The sequence below is a fragment of the Neovison vison genome, chromosome 12 (genome assembly GCF_020171115.1).
Source record: "Neovison vison isolate M4711 chromosome 12, ASM_NN_V1, whole genome shotgun sequence".
Lineage (NCBI taxonomy): Eukaryota > Metazoa > Chordata > Mammalia > Carnivora > Mustelidae > Neogale > Neogale vison.
In genome coordinates, this window is record NC_058102.1 from 129,894,069 (window position 1) to 129,914,927 (window position 20,859).

General features: G+C 44.8%; 1 protein-coding gene across 1 annotated transcript in view; it reads right to left on the reverse strand.

The window, feature by feature from the left end:
* Positions 1 to 13,641, reverse strand: part of PIP4K2A (phosphatidylinositol-5-phosphate 4-kinase type 2 alpha) — a 171,869-nt gene extending 158,228 nt beyond the window's left edge. The window contains exon 1 of the mRNA XM_044229441.1: positions 13,415 to 13,641. Coding sequence (XP_044085376.1) covers positions 13,415 to 13,558 — 144 coding nt within the window. The 5' untranslated portion in view covers positions 13,559 to 13,641. The remainder of the gene's footprint in view (positions 1 to 13,414) is intronic.
* Positions 13,642 to 20,859: the final 7,218 nt, after the last annotated feature.

Below are 20,859 nucleotides of genomic sequence, written 5' to 3' on the forward strand. Positions count from 1 at the left end.
CTTAGTAAATCCCATTTTCTTCTCTTTTGTCTAGGCTAAACAGCTCCTGAATGCTTCGTCAAGGATGCCAGCACGTAGGAATTTGACAAGAGCAATTTTGGACACGTGACCCGAGAAAAGCAGGGCAAAACAGGACAGCGGCTGGCACCTCCCACCCCCCCGTGCCCATCAGAAGATGAGCTCCCCCCGTGCAGAAAAATCACAAAGCAGGCGCCTGTCTCCAGCTAGTGCAGCCCTCTGCCACAGTGTGCAGGCTGCGATGGGATTTCAGCCCACACGTTCCCAGGCGCCTGGGCATTCTGGGGCAGGCTGTGTGGTACGCAGGGCCCCAGAGGTCACTGGTGGGTTGTAACACAGAACACCTTCCTCAAAGTGCAGGTTGAGAAAACATACAGAAAGCGTGTTTATTACAACTGTAGATAATACTCAGCTCTGAACTTCAGGGCACCAGGCCACTTGAGCAAACACGATTCCAATCCTCAAAAAACAAGCCTAAAGAAATTAAACTGAACAGAAATAATGTCAATAGAATTATGGGCAAAAGAATGGAAAACGAATAAAACCAGAAAAACAGACCACGGGAAGTATAACTGTACCTGGGAGGGGGGGAGGTTCAACGGTTCCTTAAAACTGACACCGGCCCTTCCTGCTTTTGTACCTGCTACTCAAGCCTGCCTATTTATTACCTGTTTCCTCCAGTCTCCTCACCAGATTCATTACAATTCACTCTTCAAGATTCAACCCAAAGAACACGAACTCCCGCTGGGGTGGTTTATCAATCCTTTTTTGTGGGTAATGTCGCTGCATAAAAGTTGGGAGGACGGGTGCCACTCCAGGCTTGACAGCTGGCACTGACCCTCTGCTCAAGTTCCACGGGCAAAACCAAGGCCACATGGCAGGAGGGCCTGCTCCTGTGGCCACAGCTGGCTGGATCTTACGGCCACCAACCCTCTCTTTGTCTCTCCTCCTTTCTTAAGAAAGCTGAAATGAGGATCCGAGTGGCTGATTGCCCCCCCACATCATGGACCCGGATCTGGGGGCAAGTAAGTTTAGAAGCTGTGTGGGGTCTACTTGCAAAAAGCAGCTGAGAAAAGCCAAGGTGCCCAGAGAAAAGGTTCATGAAAAGTGATGCAAAGATCAGAAAGACAGTGAGGAAGGAAGTCACTTTGGGTCCCAGGCTATGTGAGGCTCAGGTGAGGGTCCTGCCTTTCTGCTCTAAGGGGGACCCAATAACCCTGTTTTTCCTTCAGCTGATCAGACTTTCCTGTCATTTGCCACCAAATAAACCTTGAATGAGGCACTCCTGTTCGTTCACCAATGTACCACCTTGTTCACATAATCATTGCCTATCTTTCCTGTAAGACTATGAACTGTCTTTTTCATATGTCTTTCTTATTAGGCCTTATTAGAGAAAATACCAAAAAATGCAGACCAATGATAGGTTATTGGTAGCAGAACTTTATTAGATATGAAAATGACATTTTTCTACAAAATGAAGGACTAGTTAAAGTTAGAGCATTAAAACACACTTCAGGATTCCAGTCACATTCAGGACATCAAATGCTGAGTTATCGATCAAACGCTGGATTGACCTATACGTTAAAACATTTGTGAAAACTTCAAAATTGGAAATGTCATTTCCACTTATTAGTTACACAAGTGCAGCTCATACAGGCTCTTTTTGGCTAAGAGCCCAAAAGATAATAACGGAACGGAGCAGGAAGGGCAAGAGAACTACTTTAGGCAACCAAGCCAGGAAGCCCAGAGCTGTCCTCCACTATCCGATCCCTTGAGCCGCCACCAAATCCAGCTGACTTGACTTCCAGAGCTTTCCTCAAGCAACCCGTTGTCTTTAGTGCCACTCCCAGAGGACAGCCCCGTCTCCCTGACGGTCCTTCCTCTGGTGGCCCCCAGGCCCTGACAGAGTGATCCGGCCCTGGGCCCACCACAGGCTCTGACCCGCTCCCCCTCACTCACCGCCGGCCATCCCCGTCTCCTGAGAAACTCTGAGGCTCATCTCCATTTACACTAATAGAGTATCACTAAGTTATGCAGCTCTAAACATCCTGAATAAAATATTTTGTAAACATCTTCTTGAAGACATCAAAGCACCGAGGAGGCAAGAGTTAGCTCGGCAGAGGCCAAGTGAGAGCTGGAAGCCGCAGCTTAGTCAGGGAAGCCATTCCACTTCGGCCCTCAGGGCTCTGACGCTCTTGAGATGGAGACAAACAGAAGTCAGAGCCTAGAGCTGACCCAAGCTGGGGGACCTAAGAGGAAACCCTTTTTCCACGGGGCTAGAATCCAAAAGGGTCACGCCCTCAGGGTAAGTACAAGCCAAAAATAAACCCATTCCTCCCCCTCTCCGGGGGCCTGCAGTCCAAATTTATATCACTGTGAGACTCAAAAAATCCCAAGCTATGAGTTTAGTTTGAAATGGCCTTGGTCTGTCGCACCCCTAGCCTCCCCTCTGCCAGATGGCAAAGACCAACCCCAAAGAGGGCACGAGGGACACACTTGCGACCTACGATTCAGAGAATCCTTCCCCAAGTAACGTCCAAGGGGAAGCAGCGGCTTGTGGCCAACATAACCAGGCAAACACGGGAAGGAGGCGCTGGGACCACAAACCAGCAGAAATGTAACACAGCGGAACAGACCCCACAGAGATTCAGGATGTTGGGATTAGCACCATTTTTACATCAGTCACAGAATCTTAAACTTAATGTACGCCAAACTTCTGACCAGAAATAACACCGCAGTGCCCTTTTCTTCAATAATGTCTCAGACGTTCAGAAAGGCATTCATTGTCTTCACGCGTTCACTCGGTGGCCATGCAGCACCGTGATAGCCTGCGAGAAAAGGGGTTTCCTCACTCAGCCTCCTCTGCACTGTGCACGAGGCCAAGTTCTTGCATGCCACTGCAGACAAAGCCCTTTCTCTGGCAACGGCTCACGGTTACCCCATACCTCTTATCACCGCCATGCAGCAAGTTCCCCGCTCCCCACTGCACTGCCCAACCCGCCAGCCAGATGCTCTAAATATCGTGCTCGATCATAGAAGAAATGAATTTTACATGTGGGTGAAAATTTCCTGTGGAAGGCTCACAGTACACCAGCTGAGCACGAATGGCCTACGGTTTACGGACACCAGCTTTGTCCAGTCCTTTGATAGGGTTTATTGGGCACCTACTACATTCCAGCACTGCTCTAGGTGCAGGGACACAGCTGTAACTGAGACAGCCGCGGCTGCTGAGGAATTTAACATCCCAGTTGGGGGAAATATACCATAAACATGGAGACAACTCAGTTTCCGATGGTGTGAAGTGTCACAGAGGAAACAACAGAAACATGAGTGGAGGGTTACTTTACAGGCAGTCGGAGAGGCCGTCCAAGAAGACAACCCTTTAGCTGAGAGACTAAAATGACAGCCATGCAAAGACCTGAAGGAAGACCATTCCAAAGAGGAAAGTAAATGCAAAAGCTCTGTGTGTCTGCCCTGAGGTCAGCTTGTTTAAGAAACAGAGAAAGCCCAGTGTGGCTGGAATGAAGAAGTCATGAAGACAGTGGGAAACAAGGAGGGCAAAGAAGGAAGCAGAGACCAGGCCAGCAAGACCCTGCAAGCCACAGAGAAAAAGAGCCTGAGGTTTGTGCACAATGCAACAGGAAGCCTCTGGAAGGTTTTCACCGAAGACATGAAATGACAGGAAGATCACTCTGCTACCACTGTAGAGAATTTGGATGGAACCAGCATGAGGGGTGACTACGGGCAGACCTGCAGACCATGATAGTGCTCTGGAGAAAGGGAATTCGTATGGGAAAGAGAAATATGCAGAAACGTGCAGGACTCAGAAATGGTAGTGGTGATAATGAGAAAAGAATCAAGGCCGGTGCCAAGGTTTATGGCTTGAGCAGCTGGGGAGATGGTAGTCCATTCACCGACAGGGGAAGAAACTGGCGAAGGGCGTGACAGCAGGTGGGGCAGAAGGGCAGGAGGAGATGGAGAGCCCTGTTTGGGTCACATCTGAGATGTCTATTCGGTTTTGAGGGAAGAGATCTGATAGGAAATTGAATAGAAACCCAGCAGGGAACTCAGAGCTGAAGGTAAAAACTTCTCAGGCATCAGCATGAAATGCCAAGAGACTAAGATGGTGCGGATAAAATATGCCTAGTTATAGAACACGACGCCGGAAAGAGTCCTGGGCACTCCCACTTTTAGAGACTGGATAAAGAAGGAGGAACCTCGTATGGAAGGTCCCTAGGAAGAAGTGGTGGGTGAGGCAGGAGGAAAACGAGAGAAGACATGAAAAGGGGACCCCTGGATTTGAAAACATGAGTGTCGCTTGTGCTGTGTGCTCGGAGCGGGCAGGATGAAAGCGAGGCTGCAGCTGGTTCAGGGAGAGAGGCGGGGAGGGAGCCAGCAGCTGCGGACGGACAACCGGAGGCAGGTGCAGTAGGCGAGGCTTTTCAACTTCTGCTAGAAAAAGGAACGGAGAAGCAGAGTGGACACTAAAGTGAGGGTGTAATGCCAAAGGAGACTTCCGTGACTCTGGCTGTTTATTTTATAGTTTTTAAGGGGCGAGGCCCCAGTGCAGGGAGCGCTGTCCACTAGACAGTGCTGCAGGGACGGCAACCGTCTACACCCTCGCTGTCCAGCTTCGGAGCTACTACCCGTGTGTGGCTGTTGGGCACTCGACATGAGACTGAACCTCATGATTCAGTTTTAATTCAGTAAAATGTCAATAGCTATGTGTGACAATGGCTTCCAAACTGGACTGTGCGGCCCTCCAGCACATCTGTAGGTTCATGGATTCAGCTGTCCCTAAGTTAGCAGCATGCGTGGTGGGAAGTGGCTTCTGTTGGTCCAGTGTTTTCCTAAAGCATGAAAGGTTACCAGATGGAAGAGGGCAAAGGGGCAAAACACTAGAGGAAGGTTTAGGGAGAAAGAAAAGGGTAATAAATGGTTTCAAAGAGCGTATGTTATGATTTATGGTAAATTTTAAAGAGGCCCTCACCGAAACTGTTGTTAGGTTTTTCAGTGGCAAACACTGGCTACTGGCCCTTTACAATCTGACCTCCAACTACCTCTTCTACCATCTCCGAAACATTTCCCATCATCTGTCTACCTCTGTGGTTTTCAATCTCGGTGGTTGCAGAAACTTTGTCCCATCCATATTTGCCCTTGTATTTACACAGTATGTACTGGGTGCCCTCAATCACAAATTTTTTAAAAGATGATGAGGAGAACAAAAACAAGTTGTTCTGGATGGAAGTGAGGTCGGGGCTCAATTACCCCCCCACCAGCTCAATGCCCCCCACCCTCCCACAAGCTCAGCCCCCTCCTACCAGCTCAGTCCCCTCCCACTACCCTCTGAGGCACCTCCAAGGAAGCTCAGGGTTTGAAACCAAGTATTTGCCCCGGCCATGCTTCTCAAGCTGGCATGAGTTCACAAACCACCTGTCTTATTACACTGCACATTCCATCCCGGAAGGTCTGCAGAGAGAGGCCCACGATTCTGCATTTCTCACAGGCACCTGGGTGATGGCTGAGGCCACCACTCTGTAGATTACACTCTTGATGAGTGGCAAGGTCCTACGCCACAGTCACACCAGGCCACATACTATGTACTTTTAGCAGTTTGTTCCTTTGGCCATACATACATATCCCTGCCTTCTCTAGAAGGGAAATTCTACCCTATCTTCAAGGCCTTCTCAATGTCAGCTCCTCTTGAACTCTTCTTCCAAGAGTCCTGGGCACAAGTAATCGTGATCCAGTCCCTGCCTCCATCTCCTATCACTTCCTCTCTTTCTCACACTGCTCCAGCCACACAGGCTTCCTTGCAGTTTCTAAGAGCCACCACTAGCTCTGGGCCTTTGCACAAGCTGTTCCTCCTACCTAAAATGCCCTTCCCCCAGATATCCCAACCCCTTCATCTCCTTCATCCTCCCTGTTTATAGTCTGACCCCAGCATTCCTAGACACACTATTATTTATACATAAGGTCTGCATCTATGTCTCTCTCCCCTGTAGTCATGATCAGTTAGTTGGAGGGCACGGTCCACAATATATTCATTTTGCATCCCAAGAGTTTCGCACAGTGACACGGAAGGAAGGAAGGAAGGAAGTTAGTTTAAAAAGAAAGAAAGGAAGAAAGAAAGAAAGAAAGAAAGAGCTAACACAATGTACAACTAATGAATCTGAATGAAATTTCTGACACCTCAAACAACCTGATCTGTAGTGGAAGCATTAAAGATACAAGAAAGGCCATTATAACAAAATAGATAGAGAAATTAAAGCAAGGGCACAAAGATAATTCTAAAAGGATTAATTTGCAGCTCCAAGATGCTCAAGGATACAACTGCAGCAGTGACTTTGTATCTATGAACAATGTTCATGTAACATTAATTTAACATGCACTCTAATAATTGCTCACATTTTCTCATTTAAAACACTTTTTAAAACGTATTAATGACTACTAACATTCATTAACAACTTATTATGTGCCAGCAACTCTTTAGGTATCTTACAAGTACAGACTCATCTCACCCATACAGCAAATCTCTGTACTAGATACTATTATTATCTCTTTTTACAAAGAAGGAACTGAGCGAGAGCCCAAATGACTTTGTCAAAGCCAACCAAACAGTGTGGCACCAAATCCAAGCTCTTAACCATGGCCGACAGGTGAAAACCTGTATTCAAAGAATTACTTTGAATGTAAAGGCTTATCTTTAGGCAGGTTACTGTCTTCAAAATCCCTACATTTTTCTTTAATAAGTTTTGTGTGTGTGTACAAATACACACACAAAAATTTATTATAATATGCATATATTATAATATACATAATATATAATATATGCATTTTCTTCTCACATGCTTTGAATATATGAAATGACTTTCCTCCTATAAAGGAAAAACTGTTTTAAACACATATTAATAGGTAATACTCCATATTAATAGCTTACAGTCTGTCAAAGTATAGCTTTTAAGACTAAAGAAAAGAAGGGGAAGAATAGACTAAGGAAAGCACAGAAATGACTAACTCTGAGGCTGGCCCAGGCAGCCAAGTTCAATGGTTGTGGGTACAGGTCTGAATCCCACCACCTACTAGCACTGTGTGCTCAACAGGTATTAATTTCATCTGTGCACATTCCTGCTACGTATTATTCTTCCTGGCTGCTGCACGCTCTCCCCCATTTCTCACCCCACACCCACTCCTACCTTATTCTTTCAAGAGTTCTCAATTAGGTTCCACACCTCCCAAGTGGTCCATGGACAGAATTCAGGGGATCCATGAACTTGGTAACATGCAGCTTTACGTATTTTCATTTATTCATTCAAAAGCATTATTCTAGGAAGGGGACCACAGCCTTCACTAGACTGCCATGGGGGTACGTGCCATAGTAGATACAGGGAAATAAGCTAGGAGGTATTTTTAACATTTCAAGAAAGGTAACAAATCTGGTTAGGTTGGTAGAGATGAGAATGGAAAGTGATGGAGGTGAGGAAAATACCTTGGTAACCCTAAATAAAATGGCATGTTCTACCTTCCTTCTACTTCTAACCTTCTCAAAAGAAATGCTGTCTCTATTTCCACTCATTTGTTCTCTGACTCTTTAAGCTTGCACACACACATGCGTGCGTGCACACAAACCACTCAGCCACTGTCAGGAAAAGTACATCCCTGAACATCATGGTCTCCGAAGCATTCATCTGCTGGCCTTCTTGCAGAGTTCCGTCTTGTTTCCTGTTTCTTTTTCCTCCATCCCTCCCTCAAAGCCAGTTGTTTTCCTCAGAGACCTACTTTACCCCCGTTTTTAGCAACCCAGCATGGACAAGTCTCCATTCTCCATCTCAGCCTTAACCTTGCTCCTGAGCTATAATTCCACCTTCTAACACTCCCCACCCCCGTGGGCACTGTCCCTAGAATATCCATCCAACTAAGCCAGCCAGAAAATTTTTTTAACCTTTTTCAATACACAATTCCTTCTCCTAACTCTACCATGGAGTCACCATTCTCCCAAGGAGAGTCATCGCATGCAGTCAGGGTACAAATCCTGGGTATTTCTCTTTATTTTTAGCCCTATGGCCTTGCTACTCAACATGCATCCCAAGAACCAGCAATGTCATCACCTACGAGCACAATAAATGCAGTCTCGGGGACCCACCCCCATACCCCAGGACCTGCTAAGTCAGAATCTGCATTCCTTAAAGTGTTCTCAAGTGATTCATACGCATATTAAATTTTGAGAAGCACTTCTCTGGTGCTTATGAATATGTTAACAGCCTAACTGCATCTGAACTTGAACATTTTGGGGTATCAATTACTAACTCCCTATTATGTGCTAATTACAGTTCTAGACTTTAAATACATTATCTTACTTAACACCCAGAATAATCCTGTGATAGAATCATCATCGTCTCTATTTTCAGAATGAGTAAATTGAGGCTCAAGTGGATAAATCATCTGTTCAACAAGTCCATAACTGATGGAGGCCAGATTTGAACCTAATCTGTCTGACCACAAATCGTTTTGCCAAATTGCACTAATTCCCTTAAATTCCAAAATTTGTATTTCAAAGGGTATGTTGGTCGAATTAATTACTCAGCTCGACTGCATTTTCTACTCAACTTAAGGTAGATTTTGTTTATTACAGTTCTTGCTGAAAGTCTTTCTAAAGGCAGAGCAGACGATCCTGGTTTAGAAAGAGAAATCGCTGCCTTGCCACGGGCATCATTCTGAACACTCAAGTCCAGCCTAAGGTATTTGGGAAATGGAGAAGAAAATGTATTCTTTTCTCAGGATCTAATCCTAAGTGTGAAGGGGCATAAAACTGTTTCCTTAGTAATAAATGCTGTGTGTCTGCTTGGCATTCTTCTTTGCTCTAAAGTAAAGGGAAGAAATAAAAATAGTGTGAGACTGAGGAGCCTGGGTGTCTAAGAGTCGGATAATCAGCCAACTCTTGATTTCGGTTTAGGTCTTGATCTCAGGATCGTGAGTTCAAGCCCGGCATTGGAGCCTACTTAGAAACAAAAACAAAAATAGTGCAAGACTAGATCTTGAATGAATGGTTTTTTGGGTTCCATTCAATAAGCTTCATCTAATGTCTAGCTAATTACTATTTTAATTGCCTCATTATATCCCATTCAGTCAACATGTCACAGTCACTCGTTTCGTTTTTAAACCTAGTTTCCTTCTTTCATTTTTTTCAATGCCCAAATATAAACCCACAAACCTAAAAGATGTTACTAGTTCTCCAATATAGTATTTACCTAATTCAACTCCCAGGACTTGTTGAGAATAAAACAAAAGCTTCGATGCTCTACCCAGAAAACCGCATATTTGCCCAAACACACAAAACACAGCACCCAGACACCAAGACAAACACCCCAGCTCTACCACTAGGACAGATAGCAGCCTTATACAGTCTATCCAGCCCCCCTCCACTCTTATGGGAACTGTTCCAAAAGGCAAGAGCAGCTTCCACCTTTTCCTAACTGCTAGCCCAGGGCGATGCCAGATCAGTCAGAATCCCTCCATGGGATTTTTATAACTGAAGCAGAGACAGAAAGTCCCTTTTTTGGGGCGGGGGGCAGAAATTACAAAATGTGAAATTCAGGAACCATTATTTTCCTGCCCTGTAGAGGAAACCAGTGAGCCTTGAGCACGGAGAAAGCCAAAATGGACAGACAAGTCCCGAAAGCACCCAAGCACCTGGTTCCAATTACCGCTGAACCCAACCCTATTCCTGTTCTCTAGGTTTGGTTACTAATTGGTCCTTGCACAGGACAGACCTCCAAAACCCTCCTAACAAGTTTTTGGCTAAGCTCATTCACATTTCTACAGCTTTCCACAAAAGGAATTTAACATTTATACTGACTACTTCTAAATGCTATATTTGTTTTCGACAAGTTTTATATCCTTTAATTTTTTTTCTATACAGATGAATTCCTTTAGATATTTAATTAAGTCTTTAAATACTCATTTCCAAAAGGCTCACATTTCACTCTCCATAAAAATCTTTTAGGATATCTCTTTAAAATAAGTCTTGGCTTCTCTCATGCTACATGCTCCACACACTATTAAAATATAATTTTAGAGAGCTAACTGCCTGATCATTTTTAGTTTAATTCCAAATGTAACAAGACAAAATTGCCTGCTTAAGTCGTCTTTTTTCCTTTATGTATTCAATTATATTCCCTGCTTAAAATACTTAAAATAAAAATTGGCTGGGATCCATTTACTGATGGGTGTTTTAAGTTAGAAAGCAGTAACATATCAAATTCACCACACAAAGTCAGGCTTATTCTTGTCATTGAGAGTTACCACCACAATGGACTTGGAAATTTCCACCTTAATTGCCAGTTTTTACATTTCAATTAAATAGACTTTAACTTCATAGACTGCAATGCAGTCCAATTCGGATCAATCCAACAAACTCCTAGTTCACACCTCTCTTACAATCACCACAGATTTCTTCAAGTCACAGCCTTGAAAATTCCCTGAATGCACCTGCATTTTCAAGATTACAATAGTAATGCCACTTTTGTTCTATACCATTAACTACTGCTAGTCTACAGATCCTAACATAATACTATGAACCCAGTGGACTATAAAAATGGTTGAATCTCGAAGTTAGAAAAATACTTGGAAATCATGAGTCCAATCACCTTACTTTCATAGATGCAAACATCAATGCAAAAATTAGTTAGTTATCATGCCCAAGGTCAGCAGAATTAGAGAAAAAATTAGAACACATGTACATTGAGCATTTTACCGAAGTATGTAGGTTCCCAATCCCCATATAAGATGCCTCCATGATAAATATATATGAAGTTTTCCTTTAGTGCTACAAATGTACAGTTGTTGCTAAATATCCGTAAGACAAATTCAAATGAATTATAAAAGCATGAAATGGCTATATTCATAAGAAGTCTTTTCCCATTAATTGTGGTCACATTAAAAACTCAGGAGAAAGCCTGATTTAAATGATCTGCTCTTTCTCTGTTAAGCTTTCTCAAATGTCCCTAACATACACAACAGTAAGCTTGCTCCTTCTTAATAATGCTGACGTAGTTTATTCTCATATTATACTGTAGACTTTGGTCATATTTGGTCAAGTTCATATAAAAATGTTTATCTAGTATTAAACTTTGTTACCTAAAATGAAATCCACCAGAAACACATGGCATCTTGGTGTTTAGATTTCATAGTTATACACACTTTTTTTCCAGAAATAAAGAAAACAGACAATTAGAAAAAGAACGCTGTGAAACAGAACATTCTTATGTCAGTGAAGCCCTCAAAATAAAGATATTTGGATGAAAATATGGGCAGTTTTAGTCATCTTTTGCACAGGGACTGGTACTATTTGCCTACTACATCTTACTAAGGAAACTTGACTCCTTGGGATGACTATACTGAGAATTGCTAACTTTTCTTGAAAGCAAAAGAAAATAACATAAAAGGTACCATCTACAAACCATACATTATAAGCCATAAGTAGTTTTGAAAATTCCAATTAGCAAGAAATTCTAAAACAAATGTAGCAATTCATAAACATAAGGTGCAACATAAGTGGTTAAAAGAAAATATGCACAATTACAAGATTCTGTAAAGTAAACTGGAATTGAGACTAATCCCCAGAAAGCACACTCTTTTTCCGCATATTGTTGGCACTAATGCTTTACTACATTAAACCCTCACACACAAACTCACCTGACCAAAACACCAGAACTCTCAAGGAGATAAAAGCACCAATAAATATAGAACAATATTAATATTTTTGAAACGGCAACTAACATACATAATTTTTAAAGCTTAATAGAATTAGACATAACTCTAAATTGTAGATTCATTATAGAGGGAAAATTCCATTTCACTTACTACAATGAAACTTCGGAGAGTTTAGGGGCATTAACATAGGCGCTTGTAAAAGCTCACGTTCCTAATTGCTAAAGAAGTTATCAGGAAGTTAAAAAGAACGTCAGTGGATTAGGCATTCATCTTCTTTAACACAACTCATTTTCTTAAACAACTCTTAAACACAATCATTTCATGCAAGCACAGTCAATCCTGATATGCTAGTTCACCTTTTCCCCAGCTCAGCCTGAGAAAGGAAAATACAAATATGATGCTTTTGAGCCATTTTAAACAACTTCCTTAAACTGAGAATGGTCTTCTGTCATTTCTATTATGCTGAAAAGGGCACACAGACATCCAAAGTACAGCAAGCAAGCTTACACTCTTCCTCACATGCTAACTGACTGCAGTGGTAAGGTCATGGTCAAAATTCACAGGCTCATTTAAACTTTCATGGCTCAGCCAACAGCTCCTATCGTGTTTCCTGATCCTAAGGAGATTAAAACCGCAGGAGTTTCTCGCAGTAAGATCAGCAGGAGACTATTTCAGACCCTCAAACCGCAGTCCGCAGAGTCCGCAGCGGCGCGTTTCCCACCACCTCCGGCTGTGTGTTAAGCTAACCTTTCAGAGCGTTCTCCTCCGGCCTTTTAAACAAACCCCCAAAACGGGTGCGGCCAACTCGAGACCGCTTTCTGTCCGCGCCCGCGGAGACCCCCTCCTGCTGTCATTCCCCAGGCCGCCTTTCCGCAGTCGGTGACTTCGGCCTGGCTCCCCAAGGTGGGGGAGGAGGTGTGGGGAGGAAGACTCCCCGCCAAGCAGCCCTTCAGCCCGCACAGCGGCAGGGTGATGCGGGAGAGGAGCCGAGGAAGATGCTAAACACCAGTGCCATATTTACATGAGCTTTTTCTTTGCCAAAAAGATTCCTTGTATCCAATGATATCGCCTTTAAAGGAAAAAAAGGACCGAAGCACTAAAGCCCTGACCACATCTCCCGATCTCCAGTATTCTCACCCCTCTTCCCCCGCGGGGAGGCTCCAGACGCTCCTAGCCTCGCACAGGTACACCTGCCAGCCAGCGGAGGACCCCACCGCCCCCGCCACCCGCTGCCAAAAGGGAGCGACGTCCAAGACTCAGACCCCGGCAGCCCCCGCCTGGGATGACAGCCCAGGCGGAGCCGTGCCCCACACAAACTTCCCAGTCGCCCGGCTGCGAGAACCGGACGACCGACGGACGAGCGCGCGGACTGGGGGACCACACTGGTCCCCGCCGCAGGGTTCAACTGCAGATGGGACCCCTCGTCCTGCACCCGGCCCTAGGTCCAAACGGGGTTCAAGGGGCGCCCGGGGGACCCGGAGAGGCGGGCGGGCGCCGCGGGGATGGGGGCACCAAGGCGCCGCCGCGGGCGGACAGCACCGGAGAGCGAGCAGCCGGAGGGCCGGGTCCCCGCTCCGGCTCCCCGCCCCGCAGCAGCTGCAGCAGAAGGAGGAGGGGAGCGAGGAGGAAGAGGAGGAGGAGGAGGAGGAGGAAAGGGACTGCGCGCTGCAGCCTGAGCCCTTACCGAGTGGTTTACCCCCCACATCAGGACGCTGAGCAGCGGATCGCTGGCCCGAAAGAGCTTCACTTTCTGCGCTACGAAGTGCTTCTTCTTGGTCTTGGTCTTGCTCGCCAAGACGGAAGACCCCAGGTTGCCGGGGGTCGCCATGGCCGCCGCCTCCGTCCCCTCCACCGCCGCGCTCCCGAGGCCGGGGACCCGCCCTCTCTACACGCCGGCCGGGGGAGGCAGCCGCATCCCCCCGGCGGCGGCCCCGGCGCGCCGTGCCCGCTCCGCCCGCTTTGCCCGCTCGGCCCGACAGACGAGGGAGGCTGCGCTCTGCTCGCGCCCCGGCCCGGATCCCGCGCCCGCCGCGGCTCCGCGCTCAGCCCGCGGCTGGACCAGGCGCGCCGCGAGCGGCTTCCGCGTTGGGCGCCGGCGTCATGACGCAGGGGGCGGGCGGGTAGCAGCTGCGGCGCCGCCAGGCGGGGCGCGGCCGCGGGACCGTTAAGCTGCAGCCTAGCGCTCGGGCTCGGGCTCCGGCTCGGGCTCCGGCTCCGGCTCCGGCTCCGGCTCCGGCTCCGGCTGCGGCTCCGCGGCGGTCCGGCCGCCCCCGGTGTGCCCGCGAACTTCAGGCGGCCGCTCCGGTCCCGCCCAAGAGGCCGGCGAAGAGCGGGAGGCCTCCGGCTGGGCAACCCGCCTTGCTCCCCAGGGAGAAAGGGAGGGGGAAGGACCGAAGAGTGCGGAGAACCGAAGAGAGGAGCCCCCAGAGGCGGGGGTCGGGCGAAGGAATGAGGCTCAGGGAACCGCCACTTAACCGTTGCCAGGAGTCCGAAATGCTGCGTGGAGACCGGGGCTTCCCTAGCACCAAGGGAAAGGACCTGGGCACGTCGTTGGCCACCTCCCAGAGTGACACTGACATGAAGTTACACTCCTATTGTGCCTTTAACTTTCGGGCCTTTTATACACTGGACTGCAGACCTCTGCACTGAGTCCTGCAGAAGGGAGACGCCCACCCACCACACTGCCTGTCTTTCCTACCCCCACCACCTGGCAAGACCCTGGATTTCTGGTTCATGGCCCGTGGTTTCGCCTGGAGAGTCATGCCCCAAACTGCACCTTCTACTTCAGCTCCTTGGCAAGGTCCCTTACATTTCTTCCATTTATCCATTCCACTCACCTTCCACAGATGCCTGTTCATCGTCTTCATCCATGTACACCTTAATGCTGGGAATAAATGACCCACCTCAGGAAGCTGCCGTTACAAGTGTGTCTAAACCCAGTGCTGTCCCCAAACCTGCCCTGACTCAGCCCACTGGGCAAACATTTTATCTATTGTCATTATTACTCGACTCAAATATAGTGGAGGCCCACTGTGTGCTTGGTGACGTGCTTGGTTCTGTCAAGGAGACAAAGGGGGACAGACCCTCGTCCCTTAAAATGCTCAAATCTCATAAAATGTAGAGTACTTGCAGATAACCCATGTAATCTCCACTGACCTCCGGGAATTAAGTGCCTGGGTGAATATCTCTACATCAGTTGTCCATAGGCACCTTTTAAAAGTGTCCAAAACTTAAATGCATTTTTTTTAAATGTCTAAAATGGAGACATCTGGTTGACTCAGTGTGTTGAATGCCTGCCTTTGGCTCTGATCATGATCCCTGGGTCCTGGGATCTAGCCCTGCAGCGGGCTCCCTGCTCTGAGGGGAGCCTGCTTCTCCCTCTCTGCCTGCCTTTCCCCCTGCTTGTGTGTGTGCTCTCAAAATCCTAAAAAAAAAAAAAAAAAAAAAAAAAAAAAGTGTCTAAAACCAAGTTGTCTCTTTATATTCTATTGGAAATGGCATTCCTATCACTCAGTTACCCCAGCTAGAAGATCATTTGTTTAACAAATTTTCATTGATCCAGGTTTGAAAGCTTAAAATCATCACTGATTACTGCTTCTCACTATTACTCCACATAAACCCCTTTACCAGGTCCTGGCCTTGGAAACAGCTGTGCTCAAATATTATCTCTTCTCTAGTGCTTTCATGGTCCTCCTGGTCAAAATCAATCTGTTCACCTCAGTGCTTCCATAACACTTGATTTGCTTTGTAAGCGTTTCATTGTACTTAATTGTGTATCATTAATGTAATCATTAATGCAAGACAGTGGGCGTGCTGTGAACACTGAAAAACTGGATTTAGTGATGACAACGTGTTGAAGGAACCTATAGGAAGGGGAGATGGACACCTGTGGGGACGGTCAGACGTAGGAGAGCAGGAAGATAAGGGTTTGTGCACAGGAGGTCATCCCTATCCAGGCCTGTCAGGAGCATAGACATGGAGATGAACATCTATGTGCTATTGTTGGATAGTAATGAGCAGAGAAGTATCTGTTAAAGGACAGAATTTTTTTCCAGCTTCATTGAGTTGCAACTGACATATCACATTGCATAGGTTTAAGAAGTACAGCCTGATGTTTTGCCCTGTATATATGGTGAGATGATTAGGACAATAAGCTTAGTTAACCTCTCCATCACACCTAATTGCTTAGTGTTTGTGCCACGTATGTGATGAAACATTTAAGATCTGCTCTCTTAGTAACTTTCAAGTATATGTATGATACAGTATTGTTAAGGGATAGAATTTGGGGCGATTTAACTTGATTTGAATGGCACTATAGTAAATGCCATTCGTGAATAGGTCATTAAATGATTTTGCCAATGACCTTTTGCATTAACTTTGTCCTTTGCAGAGGGGGTGTGTGATGCGGAAATTCTGGAGTCACAGAAGCGACCACAGAAAATACCTAATCCAGTTCTCAAATGATATACATCAGACAACTAAGATCTAGATTTAAGAGATTTCCTAATTTGTTGGCAAATAATAAACTCTTGAAGGCAGGGTCCATGTGGAAGTCACTCTGTATTCTCCAGATGAACCTAACCTACTCCCTTTCTGGTAGCACCTACAGCAAAGTTTTGGTGAACAAATGGTAAGGAAATTGTCATCTCTAACTGCAAAATTACACAGAAAGTTTTCATGCCCAGTAAATGTTTGTACCAAGTTCCATTCAGAAAAGTTTATTAGAAGATTAGGCTAGGGGAGGCCTAATATTTAAAGTTGAAGGTTAGGGACACCTGGATGGCTCTATTGGGTAAGTGTCAGACTTGGCTTTTGCTCCCGTCATGATGTCATAGATCATGAGTTTGATCCCCAGGGTGGGCTCCGTGCTCAGCGCAGCATCTGCCTGAAGACTCTCCCTCTGCTCTTTCCCCCACGTACACACACTATCTCTGTCTCTACAATAAATAAATAAATATTTTTAAATTAATTAATTTTAAAAATAAGGTTCACGTTTGGGCACCTGGGTGGCTCAGTGGGTTAAGCCTCTGCATTTGGCTCAGGTCATGATCTCGGGGTCCTGAGATTGGGCCTCACATAGGCCTCTCTGCTCAGCAGGGAGCCTGTTTCCCCCTCTCTCTCCGCCTGCCTCTCTGCCTACTTGTGATTTCTCTCTGTGTCAAATAAATAAAATCTTTAAAAAAGAAATAAGGTTGAAGGTTACATACTACATGGATTTTGCAACTTAACAATTTGATCGTTCTTTTCCTCGGAGTTTGTGCAATAATGAAACAATGCATATGACCTTCGTTCAGCGCCACATTCAGGAAGCTTGTGTCTGTTCAGGCAGAGTTGTAGCACCCCAACCACCAGCATGTCTTGAGGGTCTTGACCAGACGCGTGGCTAGAGAAAGAAGAGCTAAGAAATTTGATCTCAGGATGTATGTGGTTATGTTGGTCAGGGGGGATCTGCTCTCATTTGTTTGCATTTGGCCTCTTGGGCTGTTCATCCAAGTGCCAAGTTCATCACAGTTGCAAGAAATGCTCTAGCAGCCAAATTCACTGCAAAGAAGGAAGGAAATGTCAGGAAATCGAAAGGCAGATGCTCACTTGTCTCTGCTTGTTGTTACTGTTGTCTTTGTTTTTCTGTCTCTTTTCTGTCTCTTACCCTGTCTCTTTGTTTTCTGTCTCTAACCAGTTCTATTTACTAACCTCGAAAAGTATGGCGAAATTGTGATGTTGACTAACGTATACACTACCAAAAATGAAAATTGAAATAAGGAGATGCTCTGTTTTTATATTTTATTACCCTTTTCACTAAAAAAAACAAAACAAAACAAAAACAGAAAAACAACCTTCCTTTGGTGAATAATTCCAATTAGAATTCTTCATTGAGTCATTCAGTAATGCTGTTTGGAAGCTTTTATGCCTTTCCTTGCTGCATAAGGAAATCAAGGCAAAATGTGGGACCATTCCCTTTCATCTAATGTAGTATCATCCAGAGCCTTGCCAGCCAAAATGGTATTATTTTGGAAGACCATTATTAAAATCCATAGAGTTGAACCCAAACAAACTGTAAGAAATGGGATCCAAGAATTCAATTGCGACATACGAATTACTTCTTCTTTAGTGGGAGGGTTGACAAGAGGCAGCCCAGCTTGCCATCTGGGAGTCCCGAGGGTCTAGCTGTGCTGTCCAAACCCCTCCAGGGCTCGCTGTGTTTTGGCATCAGCTGGTAGGGCTGTCCACCCGACTGAAATATTGATAGGGATTCTTCTGGCTTCTCCAGCTGGCCGGGACTTCCAGGACAGTGGTGGTAATTCCAGGAATCTACCACTTACTTGGCAGCTCTTCCATTGGCCTGACTTAGAGAGACTGGGTAGGGAGAAGACTGGACATAGAGGAGCCAACATAGGGAGTGACCAGGACCCCAGCCTGCCTCGCTTTCTCTTTCCCTCCCCAAGCCTCTCTGGCTTTGGAACCTCTGTGGAGGACAGGGCAATCTCTGATGGCATTATATTTTTATTACTCACACCTTTATAATAGAAATATCCAACATTGTGAGAGCAATTTTCATGAATTACAGTAGATCCAAATAGCAGACTGTAATGCAACCAATAAAACTTGTGTTTTCAGAGAATATAATGACCTAAAGTAATGGGATACTAATATAAGTGAAAAAAATGAGATACAAAATTGTATGTAAGTATGGTTTTGACATCATAAAATGTGTGTACGTGTGTGTATATACTTGTAAAAGACCAAAAGAAAAGACATCATACTGTTAAGAGTAATGTATGAGGGGTGAGGTGTTGGATGAAGAATGATTTTAAAAATATATTTCTGCATTTTCTAAATGTTCTAAACTTTATTTGTGTTATGTTTATAGTAATTTTTTTTTACATGCAACCATCTTCCCTGGTTAAATAAATAACACAGTAAAAGCATTTAACATAATGGCCCATTCCTATAACAGAACACCCTTTTAAGTTATTCTTTGCTATTTATTATAGTTACAGTATAATTTTGGCAGTGTTGAACTAGGTTTGTTCTGGAATGGGCCATTTTCCAATATGTAAGAGGAAGAGAAGCTCACAGAGTCCCTAAAAAAAAAAAAAAGCAAAACTACAAATATGAGGAAGATAGAGATAAAGCTTTTCTCATCAATTGAGAATCATATTCTTAATGCTTAGGACCTACCCTTTTTTTTTTTCTTTTCTCTTTTTAGAATAAGTTTGAGAATCCAGGGGCACCTGCTTGGCTCAGTCGGTAGAGTATCCAGTGCTTGATCTTGGGGCTGTGAGTTTGAGCCCCATGTTGGGTGGAGAGATTACTTAAAAATAAAACCTTAAAAAAAAACTGAATCCAAAAGAAAACTGTAAAATTAATATTAATAATAAACATTTTATTAACTGGCTACAAAACATGACATAGGACAGTCAAATTTATTCCATTTATTCAAAAAGTCACTACATTGACAAGTATTGGTGAATTACCATTTATTTTACAAGTATACATAATGATTGATTTAAAAAGATAGTATATAGCTAACCAAAAATGAAATGTTAGTTAGTCAAAAAAGTCTGAGAGCAAAATTATAAAAATATTGTCCAAAATATTTTACAACAAGAGTACTGTATTAAATGTGAGTTATGAATTCCTTTTAATATGTTTGATATAATGAAGGGGTGGAACTCCTAAAATCAAGAATGCCCAATACTTAAGAGAGCCTTTCAAATGCTCTGGGAAGAAGAAAGGTCTATTCTTTGTTGATCAAGAATGTCCATACAAATCTGTGTGACCTTCAGAAGCCAAGGCTGACTGAAAAGACTGGAGGTATCAGACTTTAGTCTGAGCCCTTTTCCTGATTAAGAAAAAGGTCCGCGATGTCAAGAAGCAGGAAGCAAGGGGACCCCACATGCATGGAGGCTGATGAGGACCCTGAGTGGGGAGATAGAAAACCTTGCAAGGTGTCTGTGAACTTGCCCCAATCCCTTATGGTGGTGGCATGAGTTAAAACTGACTATTGTTGAGGTGGTTGGGATTTTCCTCAGTTATTTATTTTTCCACTAACACTTCAGAAAAATGCATTTATGTAACTCCTAATTATTGATTGCACCTACTGTGTGCTAGATGGTATGCTAAGTTCTACACATGATTTCTTCCCTCACAGAGTTTACGGTTTGAGAGGACACAGAGCAGAAGTAAAGGGATAATCCTACAATCACAGATTGTGACCAGAGTTCTGAGGGTAATAAACCCAGAGCAGGAATAGAAAATAGGTAGAGTGTCAGAGAAAACCTCACCAAGGAAGAGATCTATAAGCCTGCAAGATAAGAAGCATCAGTCATGGAAAGAATGGGGCCAAAAGTGGCCTGGATAGAGGGGCCATCTGTGTGAGGACCTCTGTTCTAGAAGCCAGAGGAAGCCTGTGTTGACAAGGAAGGCAGGGGTCAGGTCATTGAGACCCTGGCAAGAATCTGAATTTTATTCTAAACACCATATAGGCGCCCTCGGGAAGCTAATAATTTGTTTGTAAAAAATCTCAGGGGCTCCTATGAGGAGAACAGACTGAAGAAACATGAATGTTAAAATAGGGAGAGAAAAAAGGAAATTATATAGGAGACTAAGTAAGAAATAATGGTGGCTTGGACTGAAGTCCTGACAATAAAGATAGAGAAAAAAATGGGCAAATGCATCTACAAGGTAGTGTCTCAAGGTGGATGGGAGCCCAGAAAGCACAAACTTATCCTCGCTGCCCAAAAAAGAGCCTCGCGTGAGATCTCAGTCACTCCTACATTTCATTTGTGTTTTTAACATTCCTGCTATCAAGGGACATTCTGACTTAAGTACCTGTTTTTCTTTTTCTTTTTTTTTTTTTTAAGATTTTATTTATTTATTTGACAGAGATCACAAGTAGGCATAGAGGCAGGAGGTGGGGGGGGAGTGGGGGAGGAAGCAGGTTCCCTGCTGAGCAGAGACCCACAATGTGGGGCTCCATCCCAGGACTCTGAGATCACGACCTGAGGCAAAGGCAGAGGTTTGAACCCACTGAGTCACCCAGGCGCCCCTAAGTACCTGTTTTTTCTTAATGAGAAGGCATGTAAAGAACAATCTTACCCTAAGTCTGCTTTAATGGTGGTATTTTTA